This window comes from Motacilla alba, chromosome 8, assembly GCF_015832195.1.
Source record: "Motacilla alba alba isolate MOTALB_02 chromosome 8, Motacilla_alba_V1.0_pri, whole genome shotgun sequence".
Taxonomy (NCBI): Eukaryota; Metazoa; Chordata; class Aves; order Passeriformes; family Motacillidae; genus Motacilla; species Motacilla alba.
Window position 1 is genome coordinate 23,711,899 of NC_052023.1, and position 20,845 is coordinate 23,732,743.

At 46.9% G+C, this 20,845-nt stretch overlaps 1 protein-coding gene across 1 annotated transcript in view; it reads right to left on the reverse strand.

Moving 5' to 3' along the window:
* COLGALT2 (collagen beta(1-O)galactosyltransferase 2) overlaps positions 1–19,240 on the reverse strand; it is a 46,672-nt gene extending 27,432 nt beyond the window's left edge. Inside the window, exon 1 of the mRNA XM_038143887.1 lies at positions 18,915–19,240. Coding sequence (XP_037999815.1) covers positions 18,915–19,159 — 245 coding nt within the window. The 5' untranslated portion in view covers positions 19,160–19,240. The remainder of the gene's footprint in view (positions 1–18,914) is intronic.
* Positions 19,241–20,845: the final 1,605 nt, after the last annotated feature.

The following is a 20,845-nucleotide window of genomic DNA, read 5'->3' on the forward strand; positions in this document are numbered from 1 at the left end:
AGAGAGTGAAGAGATCAGTACTTGCTCCTCCCCTGCCCCTTGTGAGCTGTACAGGCAGAGAAAGCTGAGGCTCACATGTGCCCCACCAGTACACATCCATTCCACGAGAATAACAATCTGCCCTTGCTCACAAAGGCCGGGAAAAGGGGAGTTAGAGACAGGAAGAAAGTCTGGACTCAGACAGGATCCCAGGCTCGGGACTGCTCTAATGCAGCAGCCTCACCACTGAGTCACCCAGTGCAACAGCAGCAATGCATCCCAGGAGCATCCCAGCAACTCCCAGCAGGCTGGGACAGTTCCTGAGCACTCCCGGGGCACACAGGACAACAAACCCAGTGCGAAGAATTATATTTTTGATGCACCACCCTATGGAAAAGTCTAATTGTGAGAGACAGCGAGTCAAAGTGGAGGACATTTGGCTGAAGGACACTTGGCCCTGTGTGTAAGCTGTCCCCCAAGAGAGCAGGGGTGCCAGCCCTGGGCTCCCCCGTCTGCTGGCAGCACACACGTGGGGTGTCTGCCCACTCCTCCCCTGCTCCAGCGCCAGAGCTGCTCTCAGAAATGAGCCTGGCCAAGCCCACACTGCTAACAATCCCCTGGCTAATTTGCACTCAGAAATATGACTCTGCATTTCTCCATGAAAGGGCTCAGTGTCTGGGCACGGAGAGGGCTGCAGCAGGATCATGTGCCAGATGAACGGATTGTTACAGACACACGGAGAAATCCCAGCGCCACCGCCAACACGCACACGGTTGTTGTCAATCCAACAGCTCCTTCTGCCCTGCTCTCACACAGGGAGCCATGCCAAGTTTAAAGGTTTGGACCCCAAGAGAGAGCTCCAGACTTGCCTTGCACAGGCAAAAGCATTTACAACAATTTCAGGGGTTTTTTTTAGCCCGCTTATGTAGGGAAACTCTTTCCACGCCAAGGATCTGCAATGCTCCCACCAGGAATAGGTAATACCGAACACAAACCAACCCAAGCCAGTAAGGGAGGGTAATTCCATCCCTGCCTCTAGAGCTGATTACCCTCAGGGTGTCTTGTACCAGCTATCTTACTTAGCAATGTTGCCCAGAGTTGTGGCTGCCCCATCCCTGAAAGTGTCCAAGGCCAGGTTGAACAGGGCTTGGAGCAAGCTGGGCTAGTGGAAGGTGTCCCTGCCCATTGCAGGGATGGGACTGGATGGGCTTAAAGGTCAACCCAAACCCTTCTGTGATTCTGTGATTACAGAAACAGAAAAAGTCAGCGAGACTTTTTCCAATGGAATTCAACCCAGGGTAGCTTGAGAACAGCAGTTTTCAAACTGTGATCAGCAGATGTCTGTGAACTATTTCTAGTTTGCTTGTGAAAGGGAATAATAAAAAATCTATCATATCCAAGTCAAAGTTTGCTATGCTACACAGGAAAAACATGTTGGGTTTACGCTCAGCTGACGGAATACCATTCCCCTTTCAGTGCTGCTGGAAGGGCCAGAGCCAAAATCCTCCCCAGGACCAAGACCGCCCGCTAAAACCTCACTGTGTGATCCCCAGCACTGTCTCAGCAGGCAGCACAATGAGCTCTCTGTGCACCCAGAAACTCATGGAGCTTTAGACACTAAGAATAACTTCAGTTTATTCTTACAGAGCAAGATAACAGGGCCAAGGCTGGCACAGGCACATCATAAACACTCCTGCTCTCCTCAGCCGGCTGTGAATTACTGGCTGCTTGCAGGAAAACTGGGCAACACAAGGATGATAAAATCCCAGGTGTTTATAACATGTAGTACAGACACAGAGGAATAGAAACAGAAGTGAATTTCTTGGCTATTTCTCCTACAGCTTCTGTACAAGCAAGTCAGTTACCTTTGGGATGAAGAATGTTAGCACAGAATCTAACAGTCAGGAGGTACAGCAAGAAAAGTCAACCACGGAGCTGTAACAAATTCTTCCTGAGGAGAAGAGCTGCCATGTTTTACATCTTGTATCTCACAAGGGACCCAGGCACTGCCCTAGATCACAGCAAGCCTGCAGGTAGGCTGGCCTTCCTCCTGCTGCTGGAGCACCTCCTCTTCCAAGCCCTGGGGCTGTCCCAGGGGGCAGCCAACCCCACTGCTGCACAGGAGCTTTCTAACATAACCCCCTGGGCTGGTAATTCAGCACCACAGGACAAAAAGCACAGAAAGAACCTCTGGAGGTCATTGTGCCCCCCTTCCTCTAGCAGGGCCACCGAGACCAGGCCGCCCAGAATCATGTCTGAATCAAAATCATATCTGCTTTTGAATGTTTCCATGGATGGAGACTCCTTTCTCTAGTGACCAGCGACAGGACATGGGAAAACAGAGTGAAGCTGCACCAGGGAAGGTCAGGTTGGACTATTAGGAAAGTTCACTGAGAGGGGTGTCACTGGAACAGGCTCCCCAGGGAAGTCATGTCACCAACCCTGTCTGTTTTCAAGGAGGTTCTCAGTGAAGGTCTTTGTCACACAGTTTAGTTTTAGGTAACACTGTGAGGAGCAAGGAGTGTGACCCCATGACCCTTATGGGTCTCTTGCAACTCAAGGCATTCTGTAACTCCATTCTGTAATTGTGTTTCTGCAGGGACCAGTCAAGCCTGCAGGCAAGGGCAAGGTTATCCTCACTTTTACAGCCAGACCACTGTGACCTTTAAGTCTTTCTCCAATCTTAATGATTCTATGATTCAAGGCTTTGCCTAGAGCACAGCATGAGGCGAGGCAAGGAGTGGGACTGATCTGTCCAAGGCCAGCTCTCCCCCCCCACCACGCAGCCCAGCCTCTGGACAAAGACACTCGTGAAGAACATGCTGGTAGAAACCAGGAGAAATCCTGGTCCACGAGCTCCAGGTTGGGAGAGCACAGCTCCACAGCTCAGACATGGATCCTAAGCTCCAACACGGGCTCCAGGTGCCATCTCACAGGAAAATCACATCACAGGTAGTGAGACATTTGCATTATTGATCCCACTGAACCCTGTCACCTGCTGAGGCTCCTTCTTAAATCACTCAGGTGTGTGGCTGATGGGAAGCCAGAGAATCCTAAACAGCTTGGGTTGGAAGGGGCCTTAAAGCCCATCCAGTCCCATCCCCTGCCATGGCAGGGACACCTTCCACTAGCCCAGGTTGCTCCAAGCTCTGTCCAACCTGGCCTTTCAAGAATTCACAGGGCTAACACCTCTCTTCAGCAAAGGAGAAGAATTTCTGTTTCAAAACCACTTTTCAATCTGGCCCACAGTATCAAAAACAGCTAAAGAAACTTCAAAACACAGCAGCAAAAGTCAGCCATATAGCAGACGCTCCTGGAAACACCCACACTCTCTCCAAGTCCACCCTAAGATATCCAAGGTGCTGCAGCTGGTGGGAGCCACCTGAAGGAAGCTAATATTGTCCACAAAACACATATCCCAGGATGCTGCTGCCTGCCATATGGTCAGGAAATGAAAGGAGATGATGAGTGCAGGTCAGGACAATCTGTCTTCAAGTCAAGGCACATGCACCAGCTTTGCAGTTCGCATTAATATTAAAAAGAACCATACAGAAAAGGTAATGCAAGACAAGTATAAATAAATAAATCAAATGCTCAGCATAGTTCCAACTGGTTTGTCACTGTCTCTGAATGACAAAATGGCAAATGGCTGCAGAGCTTTCACCTCTACAGCAGGGAAGAGGTTTTCCCAATCTACAGGAGGAGATACTTTGGGAGCCAGGCTGTCATTCTAATGGAGCACTCCTACAAAAAGAGCTGGAGAACGACTTGGGACAAGGGCGTGGAGCCACAGGACACAGAGAATGGCTTCCCACTGCCAGAGGGCAGGATTAGATGGGCTATTGGGAAGGAATTGTTCCCTGTGAGGGTGGGCAGACCCTGCACAGGGTGCCTGGGAAAGCTGTGGCTGCCCCTGGATCCCTGGAAGTGTCCAAGGCCAGGATGGAGAGGCCTTGGAGCACCCTGGGATAGTGGACAGTGTCCCTGTCTGTGTGAGGGGGTGGGACTGGATGAGCTTTACAGTCACTTTCTGTGACCTTTCACAATACTGCACTCACCAGCCAGGCTTTAGGGACTGACTCATGCCCCCTTCCTGGACTTAATTAATTCAGACCCTGTTTCCAAGCACTTCAATGCCTGCAAGAAGCTCAAGCTCTTCACCACATCACATCTTCACTGCACTGTCAAACTGAGTTTGACCTTTGGGGCCTGTCCTTCCCGCTGTGTCCATCTTCCAAACAATTTGTAGACTCTCCCCTTCACCACCTGCACAAAGCACGGTACCCCCACCACCCAAGCAGGCAGAGGTTGTGTGAGGCACCAGCCAGGCTGATGCCCAGCGTGCAGTTTGTTCCACTTGTCACACTCCACAAAGTGGCACAGCTAGAGGATAAAGCACCTGAGTTAGTCACAGACCCAGGAATATCAGATTTTTGTGTTTTCAAGGATCATCAGAGCCTCAGAGAACACCCATGAAAAGTAATTTTATAAGAAATACAAAACTCATTTAATCTCCCATATCCTGGAATCAAGGAATCGGCAACAAAAAAGCAGAACTGAAGCGTCAGCACTGGAGATCTGACCAGCTCTCTCCTCTCAGAATCAGCAGTTTAATAACCCAACCAAAGCACCATCCCTGTGAACCTACAAGACACACCTACAACACAAAATATTTAACAACATCAGACCAGACATTTCCCCTGCTCCACTGCAAATTCACAGCACACAAACACAGCAGGTTTCATTACTCTCTCCCTGGCACAGGCTTCCCTTGGCATAAAGGAATTTAAGCCAAACTTTGCTTTCACCAACCCTAAACTAACACTTGCAGTCATCAGTGAGTTATTTTAGAGTTAGACTTTGCTGAAGCCAGCATGGAACTTGAGACTTCATAATTTTGGCCTAATTTTCCTCAAGTAGCCAGTTACCCTGGAAAACAGAGGTTCTCTGAATTGCATGGAATGGTACACTGCTTGAAAATAAATGGATTACATCATATTTGCTGGCAAATGGCTAAAAATGTTTTATACATAATTAAGAGAATAGAAAAACAACTACTGCAGCCAAGCAGGGAAAAATATATTCAGCCTTTACAGATGAAGTAGAGAGTTTTCCTGGATGTAATTTTGTCCACCCCATTTCCGATGAAGAAACAGCTGAAAAGGTGACAACCTCATATGCTGACAGGATTCTGAATAAGGGGGGAGGAAAAACACAACAAACACCACTCTGCTAGGATGAAATAATGAATTTATCAATTAAAATCTTCTGAAGTTTTTCCTGATCGATTTTACAGTGTTCTCGGTTTGAATGGTTAAGTGTGCTCATCTGCAATGTACCTCTGGGAATGGGGTGATGTGAATCACAGAGGTCAGAGGCCATGCCCAAAACCCACAGCAAGGGTCTCTACCTTGCACTGAGGCAGCACTGTGGCTTCATTTTACAGAGAGAGAAACAAAAGCAAAAAGATTAATGGATTTTCCCAACTCACAAAAAAAGGAGTGGGTGTCAGGGCCAGGAATGATAAAATAAGCTAACATTCTTTCCAAAATATACACTGAAATAAATGACAGATATTCAGCTTTTGTAGAGCAGTTTACTCAGAGCATTCACAGAGTACTTGTCAGACTAGTGATAAATTTGTGGCCAATATCAAGAACAACTTTTCCTCTGTGCTGCTTTTAAGAAACTCTCACAAAACTCACAGACAAAAATCTCTCTTCCCATCCAAGTATTTTGCCTCCAGCACTGAAAAAAAAACACTCTGGGTTTTTTGATATGAGGTCCCTGATTTTTAGGGTTTAGAGTTTTAAAGCAGTGAAATACTAGTACTGGAGGGAAGGAAAAAAATTCAAAGCAAAGCATTTCTACTTTAAATTCCAAATACTTTGGGCTAGCTAAAATTTCTGGATCTGAATCTCTCCAGTTGGTGATCTCATGTTTCACTCAGGGATACAGAAACCCAGAGGGTTTTCTCCTATGGACACACATGTGCTGCACACATGGCTGCTGTGGGGTCAGCACACAGGACACACTACAGATGCCAGACTCAGAACACATTCTCTCTTGGAAAAGACTGACTGGACTCAAAGTGATGGAAAACTGGTGCTGTGCTGATAGCTGAGTTAATGCTAAAGAGAAGACAAAGAAAAACAGTGAGGTCTTAACTCTAATCTTGTAAGCTAAAGGCTCTGCAGCCGTCTGTAAGTGATGCTGTACGTTTCCCATCCCCAGCTAAGGAAACTGGATCATGAAAACAGAGGGACACTCGGTGGATGGGATTGCTGCTTCTGCACGACACAACATCACAATTCTCCCTTCTGCTGGTCTGTTCTCTTTGTGTGGATTTCAGGGAGCAGTCACTGGAGAGGGACAAATGCCAGGGATCACCCACTGAAGCCAGGCAAATCTCCGGGAGAGCCAAGCACTGAAGGCTGCACCAGCAAGTGAGGTGTGGAGAAGAATGCAAATGCACAATTTATCTCTTTAAGGTTTAATCCTGACCACAAATACACAGTTTAAGGACGGGTAGTTTTTTCCCCCATCACTGTCTGGATGTAAATAGAGAGGAAATGGACACTTAGGTCTTTCAGTAGCCAGTTCCTAGGAAACCGGGTAACTGGAATCCCCAAAAAATGCATATGTGCCTTTATTCTGCAGAGCATGGCTCCTAACCATGCTGTTTTCCAATGGGAAAAACTCCCATCTCAGCTATCTCCATCCCAGGGGATGAAGTGCATGAGATAAAGTGCGTTCCAGCCCCAGCACGCCTGCAGGTGTTGCACTTGACTGGTCCCTCAGGGGATAGGGACACATCAGGGACATGCTCTGGCCCAGGCATGTATCACAGCACTTGTCCAGCAGCATTCCCAGGCCTGGACATTTCAGCTCCCTGGGGCTCTGAGGCAATTGCAAAGGCTGGAAAACTGAATTTTTGGAATACCTCAGCACAAGGCATTGCTGTGGGAGGAATGAAGGAGCAGAGAATGTCCAGCTTCAAGGAACCCACAGTTCCTCTGCTGAGCATGCAAGAATCCAGTCCCAGGCTTTCCCTTTGCCAGGGGTAAACACCATCCTAACCCCAACCCCAGCACTGCACAGGGAATAGCAGACAACATGCCACCACTTCCTATATAATACAAAATATGCACCCACATACAAAATAACATGACTGTCTTTGAACACTGTGGGGTTTACACAGAGATGTGATGTATCAGCAGATAAATTGAAACCTTGTTTTAAAGAGTTTCATTAACCTCTTCAGATCGTGTAACTCAATACAAGACCTAATGAGCTGAAATCTAGGGGTTTGGGCTCTTTCTTTTGGTTTCTTCCAAGTATATTCTTAACTTCTATGCCAGCACAGAAGTGGAAGAAATATACCTTAGGGTCAGCAGACCTGGAATAAATACATTCTCCTGAGGAAAGGCTGGAGGTTTGGTCCAGCTGTGTGCCCAAACTATTGGAACCAGATGTTTTCCTTAACCTCTGGGATATCCCAAAGGTGTCCTTGTAATACCCAATAAGCCACACATCTGCAGGAACTATGGGAGCCTGGTCAGCTTTGCCAGGTGGGCAATTCCTGCTGGGAGATGTAACACACCATCATTTCCTCTTGGAGATCTCACTCTGTTGGAGAGGTAAAAGACCTGAAGCACATTCCTTCTCAGCAGATCTCAGTGGGACACTGACTTTATTCTGGCTGTCACCTGTCATTGTGATCACATGCTCCACGAGCAACAAGTTCTGCACCTTGCAAAAGTGCAACAGAGCAAACCTGGAGGTGGCTGAAACTCTCCACAGGTAGAATTAACCAACATCACTGCACAATGAATAGGTGAGTGTAGAAAAGAAACTCCTGCTTAGGCCCAGCCTAGCCCGGAACGCATATTCCTCCCCCCTCAAATCTGCACCACATATACAAAGACTGGCTCATCCAAAAATCCAGATGGGAAGTTTGTAGGCAAGGCTGCTGGAAGCACCACTGACAGCAGCTCAATTCTTGCTCTGTGAAACAGAGCTTCCTTCAAGGCCCAGGTATTAGCCAAAAACTCCTGGCAGCAGCCTTCGTTTGTATTAAGTCAGAGCAGAGTTCTGCCAGCAGACGGCCATGAGCTCACTAGTCTGAAAAAACATCTCATTGACAAGAGTTTTTGTGGAAGCAATAACTTGTTTGTGTGAGAAATAAAGGGAGAAGGGGGAGCGAGTGTATGTTAGGAGTGATAAAACATGTACCACAAACACATTCAGTAACTTAATTTGCATTTAAAATTATATATGATAATTTCCATTTAAATTCTGCTTCAAATAAAAAAACTGAATTTAAAAGAAATCATAAATTAAGAGACAGTATTTAGCACCAGTGACATTTTCACATTCCAGTCACACACACTGAACTTATTTCAGACTGGTGTTCTGAAAAATGAGTGCAACCATAGTCTCTTGACAGCCAGAGTCAGAGGAAGAAAATATTTGAGGAGGCAAAAGACCCAAAAGCAATTATTATTCTCTATCAACCAATTTAAAAGAGTCTGAGTAGGCTCCTCCGAAACCATGGAGCCCATCTCAGAGACAAATAAACGGGAACTCCATCTAGAGCTTCGTACTGAAGGAGCACATATCATCTGGAGCAAACACCAGCAGCATCCAGAGACTGAATCATGGGAGTGAGTCAAGTAATGCTAAGGGAGTCAGACTGGGAAAAATGAGCACAGTACTGGACTACTGCTGTGTTGTTGCAAGAACTGGTTGTGCTAAACCAGATACAAATGGCACAGAGCACATGCAGTGCCTGGTCCCTACCAGCAGCTGGCTTTTCTAAACCTCCAGGGCCTGAATAACCTGCTCATATCTCAGTCTACAGCAGCTTGGAACTCCCAATCCCAAACCTCATCTAAGCTGTCTTGTGTAGCAAAAGAGACAGAAAGGATTCACCTCTACCAACATCCCACTCCCATCTGAAAGTGCTGGAGGAGCTGGAGCCAAGCCAAACTAGAGAAGCTACGGAGTTCCAGGCACTAAAAGTACAGAACTCTAGTTAAAGGACTTCCAGAAACCCTCTGCACGTGCTGAGAGAGAAAAATGCCATCCAGCCAAGTCAACACCAATCTGCTTCCCAACTCTGCCAGCATGCAGAATCCACCAGAAAATTAACATCTCCAAATCTTCCTTCTCACCACAACCCTCTAAAGAACCCCAGTTCAACCAGGGGCATCACAAGGTCATGTCAGACACTCCACTATCAACAGCCTTTTCCTCCATCTGTAGGATTTGCAGAAGTGACCAGAGTTCCCAAAGTCTTCCCACTCCCAAAACCTAACTTCACTTTAATCCCTTGGGCAGCAAGGGATCCTGTCCATATCACAGGAGATTATCCCACCTTGCTCCCTGCTGACACCACTCCTCCTCCTGAATTTTTAAGCCTGTACAACCCACCAGTAAAACAGATCCTTGAATATTTAGATTTGCAAACCTGAAAGCTATTCCAGCTATTTCTCCCACTGGTAATTCTAGCCAATTGTATCCCAGAATTAAGGAAAAATAAAATGCAGGCCAGCAGTTCCTGAAGACACTAGAACTCCTTTTAATCCTTCAGTTTACAGAAAAGAGAAAGAGCTTGCCTTCTACTGTTTTTCCAAAATGAAAACACAAATCTTTACCCTAATTATGTAGTTCCTATGCTAACATATATTTCACTGTCTTTTTTTAAATTAGGATTTTTGTTAGTCTAGTGTAGTGACTTTTGCATGTAACTGCCACGCTTTTCATGACTTTTGCCATTGTCTTTATGAGTTATGGTGTTAATTACAAGTTCTGGTCAGACTACAGGAATGTATTTGTTGTCTTCATTTAAAAGAAGAATTTGCAAGAGTAAAAACACACCCTCAATGAACCACAAGGGGAGCTCCCAGCATGAAGGGACACCCCAAGGAAAAGGCAAAACAGCTCCCTGGAGCAGTGCAGCCAAGCACAGAGCTCAGCATCTGCTCTGCTCCTGCAGAACCCAAGGATCCATCTCACTCACAAACTTTGTTTCTCTGGTTCTTTTTGATGCAAAGAGGATGCAACATTCCTGCTTCCTCACATGAACTGGGAATGACTGATGGACAGAGAAGAACCTTGGTGCAAAGCTTCACTGGTCATGTTCCTCTTTGCCCCCTAGACACAAACTGTGGGGACAGAACAGATCTCTCACAGCTCCTCCTGTCCAGAATCACATCTCCTAGCTAACATCTTTTTATGACTTGCTTGAAGCAGGCTTTTGGTTAGCTAATGATACAGCAGTCCAGCTACAGGATTTAAGTTCACTTGGCTGAAGTCTGGTAGGGAATAATTCACATGTTTGAGCTAAAAACCAGAGGAAAAAATCAACCAACCAACCAACAAAAACCAAAACCCAACCAAGGGTTTGCATTTGCTAGAGTTTTAACATTTACCTTCCTTGTCACAATTAGCAGTTCAAAGTAGGAATGCTGGAAAACAGCCTTTTCCTCCAATCCTGAAATGGTTTGGGTGAGAAGGATCCTTTACTTGTCACCCAGTCCAACCTCCCTGCAATGAAGAGAGACACCTTCAACCAGACCAGGTTGCTCAGAGCCCCATCCAACCTGACCTAGGGTTTTCCCAAGTACCTTGTAAGGACAAGAATGACTGAAAGTACTGAGGAAATGACTCAAATAACAACCATCCTCATTCTAGCCCCAAAGGTACAACGCAGCACCCATTTTAAGGGCAGATGCTGAGCTGCTAACTGAAGGTTCTGACCTGCTAACTGAAGAGATAAGCACCTGCTATCAGCTTCAGGATATAAACTAAACCTTCACAGGTCATATAACCTCACTGATGCCACGGGGCAAAATTCAAAGCAGGCTGCAGCCACACATAACCTCCCCTCTGCAGAGAGATCAAAGTGCAAAACCAAGCAAACAATCCTTTTAGAATCAAGGGAAGCCCGTACTCTGTGAGAGGAAAGGACAAAAAAAAAGCCTAATTATAAATAATGTTTTTCTTCCTTCCAGGAAAAAATCTTTAAAAAAGCAAAACAAAACAAAAATCCAACAAAAAATCCCTTTTGCAGCTGAAGCCTTACAAAACTGATGTGAAAAAGCTTAAATGAGCCCTACCACGGCACTGTAGCGCCACATGGACTCCCACTGTCTTCTGCTCCAGCATGAATTTAGATCCTCATGAGCTCCAGGGGGACTCAAAATCTTTTGCAGCTGAAGCCTTACAAAACTGATGTGAAAAAGCTTAAATGAGCCCTACCACGGCACTGTAGCGCCACATGGACTCCCACTGTCTTCTGCTCCAGCATGAATTTAGATCCTCATGAGCTCCAGGGGGACTCAAAATCCTGCTCCAGATCAAGACCTGCTTATAACAGGTGTGCCATTCCTATCAGTCCATCTAGACAAAATCAAATAGCTGGAAAATCTATTTATTCCATGTATTACAACCACTCAGGCACTACAGATGATACAAAGATGATACATCAACATCTATGTTTTAACAGATCCCTGGAAAAAGAGCAAGGACAGACTTTGGTGAAGGAATATTCCCACCCCAAAACAACACTATCAGCTTTCATGCTCAGCTTTACCTGATTCTACAGTTAGTTACATGTCAGAAAGGGGAAAAAACACACTGACTACTTAAATAGTGGGTCATAACGAAAGCAGCCTTCACTTCTGAGTAAGATTTCACTTCCCAAAATGTCTAACAGCTACCTCAAATAAGCAACCACTTCTCCCAAAGAAATACAAGAAATTCTGCTTTATAGGCCATTAGCATAACTTCAGTCCTCTGCAGTGAATTCAGCCTCTAGTACAAAATTTAGCCTTTTTTTAGCGGGGCCACATCATGTCAAGAGGAGGAACAATGTGTTATGTTGCAAAAACTTCATCACAACCCAAGCAGTTCACCATAAAACTTTAATGACTGAACTCCATTTGAAAGTATATATCAGATCCATAGTCACATGGAAAAAATCAACATGTTGCTATGAGTCTCCCTGTCAACTTCTCCAGAAAGAGAGCTGGCATCATTTTATAGCAACAAAAGTGCTCTGGCCCAAGGACACCAGATACAGATATATAGACAAATGCATGTGCCTGCACACACAAAATGAATAATTTCATGCTTAAAATTTGGATTCAGGCACTGTATGAGGCAAATTGTGCACAAAAAAAAGGTAAAAAGAACAGTGTTTTTCTTAATTGATGAATTTATTAGCAGTGCCACATGCCTGTATGAAGGAGCTGAGCATTCTATAGAAGAGGGAAAAAAATCTACTTCATCAGAGAACACCAAAAATTTTTTTATTCCTATCTTTCTTTACCCTGAAATTTTGGTGCATGTGGGTCCCATTTAGCTGTAATCCACCCTTGGCCATAAGCACCATCAACGTGCACAATGCTTGACGAGAATAAAGGAAATGAGATGCACAGAAATAGACTGCAATAATACCAAGTCTGAGACATCATCCCACAGGAAGGAAATTCCAGGTTCTGACAGACAGCACCCCACATCACCTCGGTCCTCTCTCCACCCTGTAGCCCAGATGAGCCTCCTGGGACGAGAGATGGCAGCAGTGCTGGGCCGTGCTCTGCACACCATGTGCATCACAGATCTGTTCTTAGAGAATCTTGACCCAGTGCAGGAAGACTTTTAGTCCCAGGGGACTCAGATAAATAATTGCAGGTATGTGATCATTCATGTAAGAGATCAAAAGAGCCCTTCCATCTCTGGCTCAGCACAAATCCCTGGTTTGGTCTCCTCAGGAAGGGCCCTGCCAAACCTCCCAGGGACTGACCCCTCTCCAGCTGCACTCAGACACCCGGGGTCCTTTCCTCAGGAATCTCATGGGCACTGACCAGGCAGTTTTCTGACAAGATGACGTGTTCCATTTAACAGAAAATAGGAAAGAAAAAGGAGAAAAAGCGGTTGGAACAACAGCCTGTATCCCAAAGGTCTGCCACCCTCAGCCCACATGAATTTCCAGGACAGTCCTTGATAGTGACAAGGCTTCCCAGGGATTGCAGAGTCCCCATCCCTGGAGACATTAAAAACCTGAATTGAACCAGTGCTCTGCCTTCACCAGATCTGGCTTTGGGAGCAGCCAGCCCTTGGAGGTGCATTCCAGCACTAACCATCCCAGGAGATCCAAGCATTAGCCCAGCTGGAGAAGCACTGGGGAAGGGGAAAGAGCTCTGTCCCTGTAACACGAAGATAGCAGGAATTGGGCAGCTTCCCTCTGGATCAGAGCAGACTGATCCAGACTCCCAGATTCACCAGAAATGAGGAGCTGAAATAGCTGGTGTGCCAAGTACAAGTGAAATGGACTTTTCTGGAAGGGGGGGGCAAATTAATAGGAGCACTTAACAGCCAATATTGGTTGCAGCTGGCCCTTGGACCCACAGCTGCTGGTCCTTGGACCCACAGCTGCCTCCCACCTTCCCCACAGCTGGAGGTGGTTCAAAAGACAGGTCAGTGCACAACCCGGGCAGTCTGGGCTGGATGAGGAATTCCAACCCTGCGGGAAAGACAAGTAAGGGATGGAGTGGGATCCTGCCCTGGGCAGGAATGAACTAGATGATTCCTTGAGGTCTTTTCATCCCTATTTTGTACATATGAAAAGAGACAAAAAAAGCTTGAAAACTAGATCTTCCTGACCTTTGAAAATATCCAAAGGCTTATCATAAACAACAGCCTCTGCTACTGAACTCTGTCCTGCTGCTTCTTTTGGGCAACAGATTATTTTATTGGATTCCAGTCTCTAAACCCACAACCTGCACTACAAGGCACCAGGCAGCCCATGACACAAGGGACAGACACACAGATAACAGGGTAGACCCCTGTCTCAAAAGGTGGGTGGCAAAAGATGGCAGCCAAAATAAACTGTTGCATTTTCAGAGATACAGACCATGCAAAATTCAGATATAAAAAATGATTAAACAAACACACACAATGTACTGTGCTCACTAGTGTCACAGAACCCCTACACATTTCAAGATATCAGTTTTATGGTATTATCCCTGTACCTCTGGAGGGCTATTTCTTCATTTTATGGTGATAACAAATTATTTTTGCCTTTTTTCTTTTATCCCAATATTCACGCTGCTGTCCACTAGACCCCAATATAAAGTGTGGGACAAAATGGTCTTTAATGTCATCAAAAAAGCACCAGAATCTGGCAATTTGTGACCACAGGAGGGAAAAATAAAGAGACTCCTGCTACCCTGCACACTGCCGTCACACAGCTCACGCCTCTTTTATGGCTTCTCTCCAGAACTGCACAGTTTTTAGCTGAAGAGTGGTTTGTGTCTTGCCATGCAGACCTCAGCAAGGCACAGCAGCAATTTTTGACTTCCCTTCAAATGTTTCTACTGAGTAATTTCATGATGCCATTTGCTTCAGTTTGCCAAGACTGAGATGAGGGAGAGAAACCCAAAGGACAAAAAAAAAAAAAAAAAAAAAAAAGTGATTATGGATATTGGGATGGGAACAGTTCTTTAGCCTTTCCTGGTTTTCTGGTTTTAGATAATTTTTCTGCACCTTGGTGTAAAAGTGACCTTGGCAAGGAAGTATTTATAACTGACATTTCTTGATTCTTCTATCTCCAGTCTTGATAAATTCAACAATCTCATGTAGGTTCCTTTACCGTTCTACCCCTATTTCCCCAGCTAAAAGTTGGAAGTATTTACTCCTATTCTTTCTTTTGATGCAGTCATCTAAATGCCAGTTCTCTGGCAGAAAGGCTCTCTGCAACATCTTGCACAACAGGAGCATCATCTCACTCTTGCCCCCTCTTAGTCTATGACTGTTATTAAAATAACATAATAAATAAATTTAAAGTATCTACAAATACAAACAGGAAACTAAATCCCATCAAAATTTAAATCACGAGCCAAGCAAAAAGTCAGTTAATTTGTAAAACCTGTGTTTTAATATTGCCACAGCACAGGTGAGCACACCTGAAATGGATGCAAAACACCAGTGGACAGAAGCAGGAGAGGCAGAGCCAGCAGACTGGAATGTCAGCATTCCTAAGAGACTAATAATGACCCTGAAGATTAAAGTGACCTCACTGCTCAAATGGAGACAAGGACAGAAAACACAGGGTGTTTGAAAGCCAACACTTCTCTGAGAGTAATAACAGCCATTAAAGTTTTAAATGATCCCTGCATCTCATTGGAGTTTGCCCTCGAAGTGGAATTTTTTCACATTTGAAAAGTAAACCACTAAAGAATAAGAAAATGCTCAGATATCATCAGCTAGTTCCAGTCTAATAATACATAATTATGAAATACAATTATTACAATGATCTCATCAGCTTCTATTTTTAGCTTCAACAAGTTCTTTTAAGTTGAAACTATTTCCTCACTGGAGCTGTGTTACAGTACATCCACTCATCTCTCAGCTGGGATTTATCCCACCTTTCCACTGTCTCACTATTGTTTACATTATCATTTCTGAAATATAAGCATACTCTGATCCCCAAAGCAGATTTTCAAGCACAAAAGGAATTAATTACTGCTCCCAAGCACCAACTCATTTATGCAGGCATTCCATCCCCAGGTTACTAAGAGAAGAGAGAGTAGATGACCCACTAGGATGAAGCAAAAGATGAAATCACAGGCAACTTTCTTTCCTACACCATCATTTAATCTGAGACTAAGGAAAGTGTAAGGGAATGTGATAAAGTGCTGAATACACACACTTTTTAAAGGCTCTCTATTGCAGCCAAGACAAACCTTCCTGACAAGCAAACACTCTGTACCTGTAACTGACCAATCTCAAATAAACAGTCAGCATTGATAAAGCTCAAAACAAAACCCCATAACCTCGCCCTCTAAAAAAAAAAGAGGGTTGGGGCACGCTGACTGTGTAACTTCTGGGTCATTTTTGTCCGAGATAAAGATCTCTTTCCCTCCCTCTGCAGCTCTCCAAGCCCAGCAGAAACAATGCTGTACACTTTCCCTGCGAGTTTCCCAGCTGGGCTGGGAGCACAGGGAGCTCTGGGAGAAGCCCAGCCACACGAGCAGCGCGTCAGAAGAACCTTTGTGGCTACAAAAAAAGCTGCACTCGGGTCCAACAGCCAGCTTTTCTCTTTAGGCTCCCTCCTGTCGTGGGCCCCAGCCCGTGCCCCACAGCACTGGGTATGTGGGTGCTCGGAGGGGACAGCTGTGAGCCTTCCTCCTCCACAAGAAGGGACAGCTGCTCCCTTCAGCATTGCACTCCACGGGGACATGGGACCCACATCGGGTTCTGTGGGCAAAGCAGGAGACCGCCATTCCCACTGAAGCAGGAGACAGCAATTCCCACTGAAGCAGGAGACCGCCATTCCCACTGGGCCGGCCGGCTCCAAAGGCTCCCAGGCCACCGATGGCCGAGGCCGTCCCGGGAAGCTCAGCAGGGCCAGCACAGAAACCTGAGCTGTCGCACAGAAATTCCCAGCTGAAGTCACCAGCACGATCCCGGGATGACCCGGCCCGCTGTCCCAGGCAAGGACAGCCGGGGTTAACACAGGCCAGGGACGGGCCCAGGAGCGGCTCGGATGCATTTCCTGAGGGAAGGAAGGGTTTAACTGCACGGCCACGGCTCCTCCGAGCCAGCTGGCCCCAGACCAAATGGCCTGCTCGGCTCATTAGGAGCCATCAAGACCTTCCGAAGCTGCTCACAATCACTTTCAGAATTAAGTCATAATTAAGACCAAAGGTAAGAAGGGAACACAAGGCTGCCCAGTGCACATCCCTTGCTCGGTATCAGGGTAACAAAGCTTGAGGTTAATTGATACAGACTAGACAAAAGAAATTCATGCCTGCTTCTAATTCATTATCTCTTAACCCATCTTTACTGTCACTCATAAAGCTTCCCCCCCCAGAAATCCATCAGAGGAATCCACTGCTCAATTTCAGCCCTCCAGCTATGCAGAGAGAGCATATGGGAGCCTGAGAGATGATTTATGGTTTTAGTTTCCATTCTCAAGATCTATGGTTGGGTATTTTAAAATGCTGACTTACTCAAGAAAATGCTGAAGTAGGATATAAGTGGCAATTCTTCCGAATGCAAGTCCGAGACAAACACCACGCCCCTGCCCTCCTCCCCAAGCTATCCCAGTGACACAGGGACACAGGTAAATCTTGGCATTCATCTGTGGAAAGGACTCTGTCTGAAACACAAGATGCTTCCAGAAATGGACTGAATGGTTTCACTTGTTCTCAAGAGACTTTATAGATATCGTATGTGAGCTTGCTCTGAGTGGGTGCTTTGTGTCCTGAACATTCCCAGCTCTGGAAAAGCTCAAGTCTTATTGAGGGAGCAGAGCTAAACCTCTCCAAGGAACCACTGCCACCCCACAGGTACCTCTCACTCTCTGTGGCAACTCAGAGCATCCTCAGAACTTCTCTTCCAGTGGCTGTGACAATTTTAGTCACTCTCATTTTATAAACCTTGACATTTTCATCAGCAGATTTTCCAGCTTAGCCATGCCTTGTGTCTGTGTGCAATCCTCTTAATAAGGGAGCAATTTCTTATAAGAACCTTAGCGTATTTTAAGCTACGTTAAAGTAAGTCCCCACAAATACTTTCGCACAATATTGCAGAGACCTTAAGTCTAGTGAGGATAATGCAAGTAATGCACTGAAAAAGTTGTAGAGCCAAACAATTATCTGCAGGACTTAACCCCCCCCCTACAAAACTTACTTTGCACTTGTACAGCAAGAGGCATTTCGAGATGTGCTCTGCTTTGGTGATCAGGACTGCACTTAAAACTCCCACAAGTTTTTATAAACACCAAGCTCAGCTGAATCACAGGCCATGTGGGGTCTGATAATATCTGTTTTTATACACATCTGCTATGAGGAAATCTCAACTGGCAAAATTCCTACTGTTACAAATGAATGAGGAGTCACAGATCTACACAGAGAGGAATGTGAATTTACCCACTGCCACACACCAGCCTGTGATTCCACACCACGTGTGGCACCCCGAATTTGACCTGACAGCACAACTTGCTTTGTACACCTGCAACATGAAAAGAAGGGGGAAAAAAAAGGAAAAAAAAAGAAGAGCCATGCACTGACGTACTGCAAAGCCCTGTACTTGGAAACAAATCACAGTCGCGTTACTGAAGCACACACAGAAACATCTGTTTAATGACACTTCAGTGATGTGACTGGGGGGCAGCTCCTCCCCACGCCCCTTCAAAGTAAAACAAAACTTTATTGACGTTTTAAATTAACAGGAGTCTCGCCACGGACTTCAGCGAACTTTGGATCAGGCTCTACAGAGAAAAAAGAAACTCTGTTTGGGGTTCTTCCAAGTGATCCTGTTCCTCCCAACACTTATGTCAGGTTAAAAGATTATTTATTTCTTTGTCTCCTTGCAAAGGCAGATTGACCAGTTCCCAAACTGCTCCAATTTCTCCATCCCGACCCCTGTTTGACCGCCGCAGCTGCCCCCATGCTGCGATTTCTGAATACATCTTTTAATCCATCTTCCAGCCTCCAGCCTGGCAACAATGCTCCTTTCAATGCCCACCAGCACCTACCCAGCCCGCCCGCTCTCCAGCCCGGGAACATCCCGAGCAGCTCCCACAAAGCCCGGGATTTACCAGCCGGGAGCCGGCCCCACGCTCCCCGCCGGAGTTCTCCGTGCCTGTGGATTTGGACACATGCTCCGGCGCTGAATGTTCCCAGGCTCCAGGCCAGCTTTGCTGGGATAACTCATCTCCCTGCGGCTCCCGGCAGAGCCACCGCGCTCCCGACACGCGGGGGGACCGCGCAACGCGGGGCGAGCTCTCCGCGGCCGCCACAGCACAGCCCCGCTCCCCGCTCCCGGGCGGGCGCAGCCGCTGCCCCTCCGCGCTGCCCGGCCGGCGCGCCCCGGTCCCGCCGCCCTCAGAGCCGCCTCTCCCCGCGCCGGCCCGGCCTTACCAGAGCGCGATGCGGCTCTTGGGGTAGCGGAGCCTCTCGATGCAGCCCAGGACGTGCGGCAGCGTGTGCGCGGCGTTGCGGGCGAGGATGGCGAGCAGCACGGTGGGCTGCAGCAGCGCCGACTCGGGCAGCGCGGGCTGCTCGGGCCCCGGCGGCTCGGGCGGCTCGGGCGGCTCGGGGGCGGCCCCGCAGCCGCGCAGCAGCGGCGGCAGCAGCAGCAGCAGCAGCGGCGCGCTCGCAGCCATGATGGGCGAGGGGCAGCCGCGGAGCCGCCGGCAGGCAGAGCGGGCTGCGGCGCAGGGAGCGCGGGAGGAGGAGGGGCAGGGACGGGACGGAGGAGGGAGAAGGGGAAGGAGGAGCTGAGCAGCGCCGCCGCCCTCCCTGCGAGCCCCGCTCACCGCCCCCCGGCACCGCCCGGACCCCGCGCTGCCGCCGCCGCCCCAGGTGAGAGCCGAGCCCCCGGAGGCTGCGGTCAGCGCAGCACCCGCGGTAAACGCTGCAAACCCCACATTTCTCCACCCGAGTGTTGGGCTTTAAAGAGGCTTTCGGAGCGTTGCTGCTAACGCTGAGATGTCCCTTTGTTCGATGCTTACGTGAAGATCTCGCCCTCATCCTTCCCACACAGGTAGGGAATCAAAGTAGATTTGAGCTTTCGTAGCAGGAAGTTTTTGGCAGACATCCTCAGGATGTCCGTACGAAGCAGCCGCACACCCCACACCCATCCCACGCCGCAGGAGGGATGCGCTGTTCCAGCTCGAAGGCAGCTGGAAGATTAATATCCTAGAATCATAGAAAGGCTTGGGTTGGAAGGACCTTCAGGACAATCTCATTCCAACCCCCTGCCATGGCAGGGACACCTCCCACTGCCCTAGGCTGCTCCAAGTTCCATCCAAGCTGGCCTTGGACACTTCAGGAATGGGGCAGCCATGGCCTCTGCAGACAACCTGTGCCAGGGCCTCACCACCTTTTCAGGGAAGAAATTCTAACTAATATTCTAAATGTACTCTCTGTCAGTTTAAGGACATTCCCCTTGAGCTATCAGTATCTGCCCATTTAAAAAGTCACTCTCCCTCTTTTTTAAAAGCGCTCCTTGCATACTGGAAGGGGCTCAAAGGTCTGCCTGGAGCCTTCTCCTCTCCTAGCTGAACAACCCCAGCTTTCTAAGCACCTCTTCTCTGAAGACAGGAAATACAGGCAAAATTTTCCCTGTACTTCATTGACTTACCCACCGTGGAAATGTTCCTGTGAATAGACTGATGGTAATTTAGCATAATAATACATAAAACATATTTCAGCAATTAAAATTATTGGGTCGTGATCTTAAAAGGGGCAGAGTAATCATAGCTCTCTTAGAAGTTAATAGGATTTGGGCATGCTAGACCCTTTTCAAGACAAAATCTCTAATTAACTCTAAGGGCCCCATCACAGCATATTTGGGTTTTACTGTGGAAGTTTCTCCAAGGTGGACAGGCCCACTTTGAGCAGGTGCTACTCTTGGCTGTGTGTTTGCAACACTTAAAAAGGAAAACTTTTTAAATACTTAAACACTTTAGAAACCTTTAGCAAGCAAACAATTGTTTAACTATCCATAATCTCACTGTGAATTGCTTGAATGCAGGTAGTATATATAAAAACATACACACAGATGATATATGTAGAGTTAATGTTTGCTCCTCTTTGCTTATAGCACCTAATTTATCACGCACAGCAAATTATATTGTCTCAGTTTCCTGAGCAGATGACTCCCCAAAAAGGATCGTCCTAGGAAACTTCAATAAAGAATCCCCAGGGGTCATAGCATCATCTGCACTAAAATTTGAGAAACTCTCTCAGTTTTTACTCATCTTCCTGAACTATCAGCATAAATGTGTTCCTCCTGTTTGCCCTTCACGGTGCCTTTATAATTGTCCTTCTAGGATGATACATTAATG